The sequence below is a fragment of the Charadrius vociferus genome, unplaced genomic scaffold, assembly GCF_000708025.1.
Source record: "Charadrius vociferus isolate BGI_N301 unplaced genomic scaffold, ASM70802v2 scaffold262, whole genome shotgun sequence".
NCBI classification, from domain to species: Eukaryota; Metazoa; Chordata; class Aves; order Charadriiformes; family Charadriidae; genus Charadrius; species Charadrius vociferus.
Window position 1 is genome coordinate 2,617,337 of NW_009647218.1, and position 948 is coordinate 2,618,284.

The 948-nt window shown below is 45.9% G+C and overlaps 1 protein-coding gene across 1 annotated transcript in view; it reads left to right on the forward strand.

The window, feature by feature from the left end:
* The first annotated feature begins 488 nt into the window (after window positions 1-488).
* MACC1 (metastasis associated in colon cancer 1) overlaps window positions 489-948 on the forward strand; it is an 18,062-nt gene continuing 17,602 nt past the window's right edge. The window contains exon 1 of the mRNA XM_009879581.1: window positions 489-557. Within this exon, the coding sequence (XP_009877883.1) occupies window positions 489-557 (69 nt within the window). The remainder of the gene's footprint in view (window positions 558-948) is intronic.

Below are 948 nucleotides of genomic sequence, written 5' to 3' on the forward strand. Positions count from 1 at the left end.
CTCCTGACTTCTGTGAAACTGAACTTTCTACCTGAGACTTTCTTCTTCCTCTAATGTGTTTTTCTTCCTCTGTAACAGTGCTGCAATGTGCCTGCCAGCAGCACGCTGGGTCCCGAGTGTCCTGCTTTTATGGGTCCAGCAACTCACTCCAGGCTTGAACAGCAGACCGCACCTGGCAAACTGTTTCTTGCCCTCATACAGAAGAATGCCACATCTCTCAGCAGTCACTCAGGTTCACTCACTGGTCACCTCCATAGCTGATCTCTTTCCAATCTCTTCACTTCTTCATTCTCTGTTCACTTCACGCTGTGAGCTGACACACCATCAGTCAAATAATTCCTTGCACCATTAAGCACTCGTCAGTTTTCATCTTTCTTACTCAGTAGCTACAGCAAATGAAAAGCTTAGCTTCTGATTCTTCCTATACATAATACCTTCTTTTTGCAGCAAAAAAGGTTTCATACATTTCCCTTTTGCCAATGATCAGCATGGCTTTATGTCCCACGTGCTCTGATCTCTCTTCTCTTGTGGATGACCATTCTTCTGGATTTGTCCAGGTAAGTTCCTAATTGTCTTATCAAAAGTTTCATTTGGGATGCTATTTTTATCACAGAATGTACCCATGGAAAAAGGTAAGCATTGAGTTTTCTTATTTGCTTAGTCTGATACAAAGACACTGGGGATTTACGCGTTCCCAGCACTAAAGCTGGAACACAGGGGAGATGGGACCCATCCCTGGTGTCAGATCATGTAACTCTGTTCAGGAGGGACGTTGCCTGGTGCCCGATGGCGTGTTTACAGCTCGTCCCCAGCATTTCCCACATCCCTTGACGTACTGACCAAACGTGGTCATCTCTTGCCCAGGAATGTTTATGTCCCCCTTCTCTTATCCTCTTCTTGGCTGGCCTGAAGACATGCCTAAACCACGAGGGCTCCCTCATCATGATC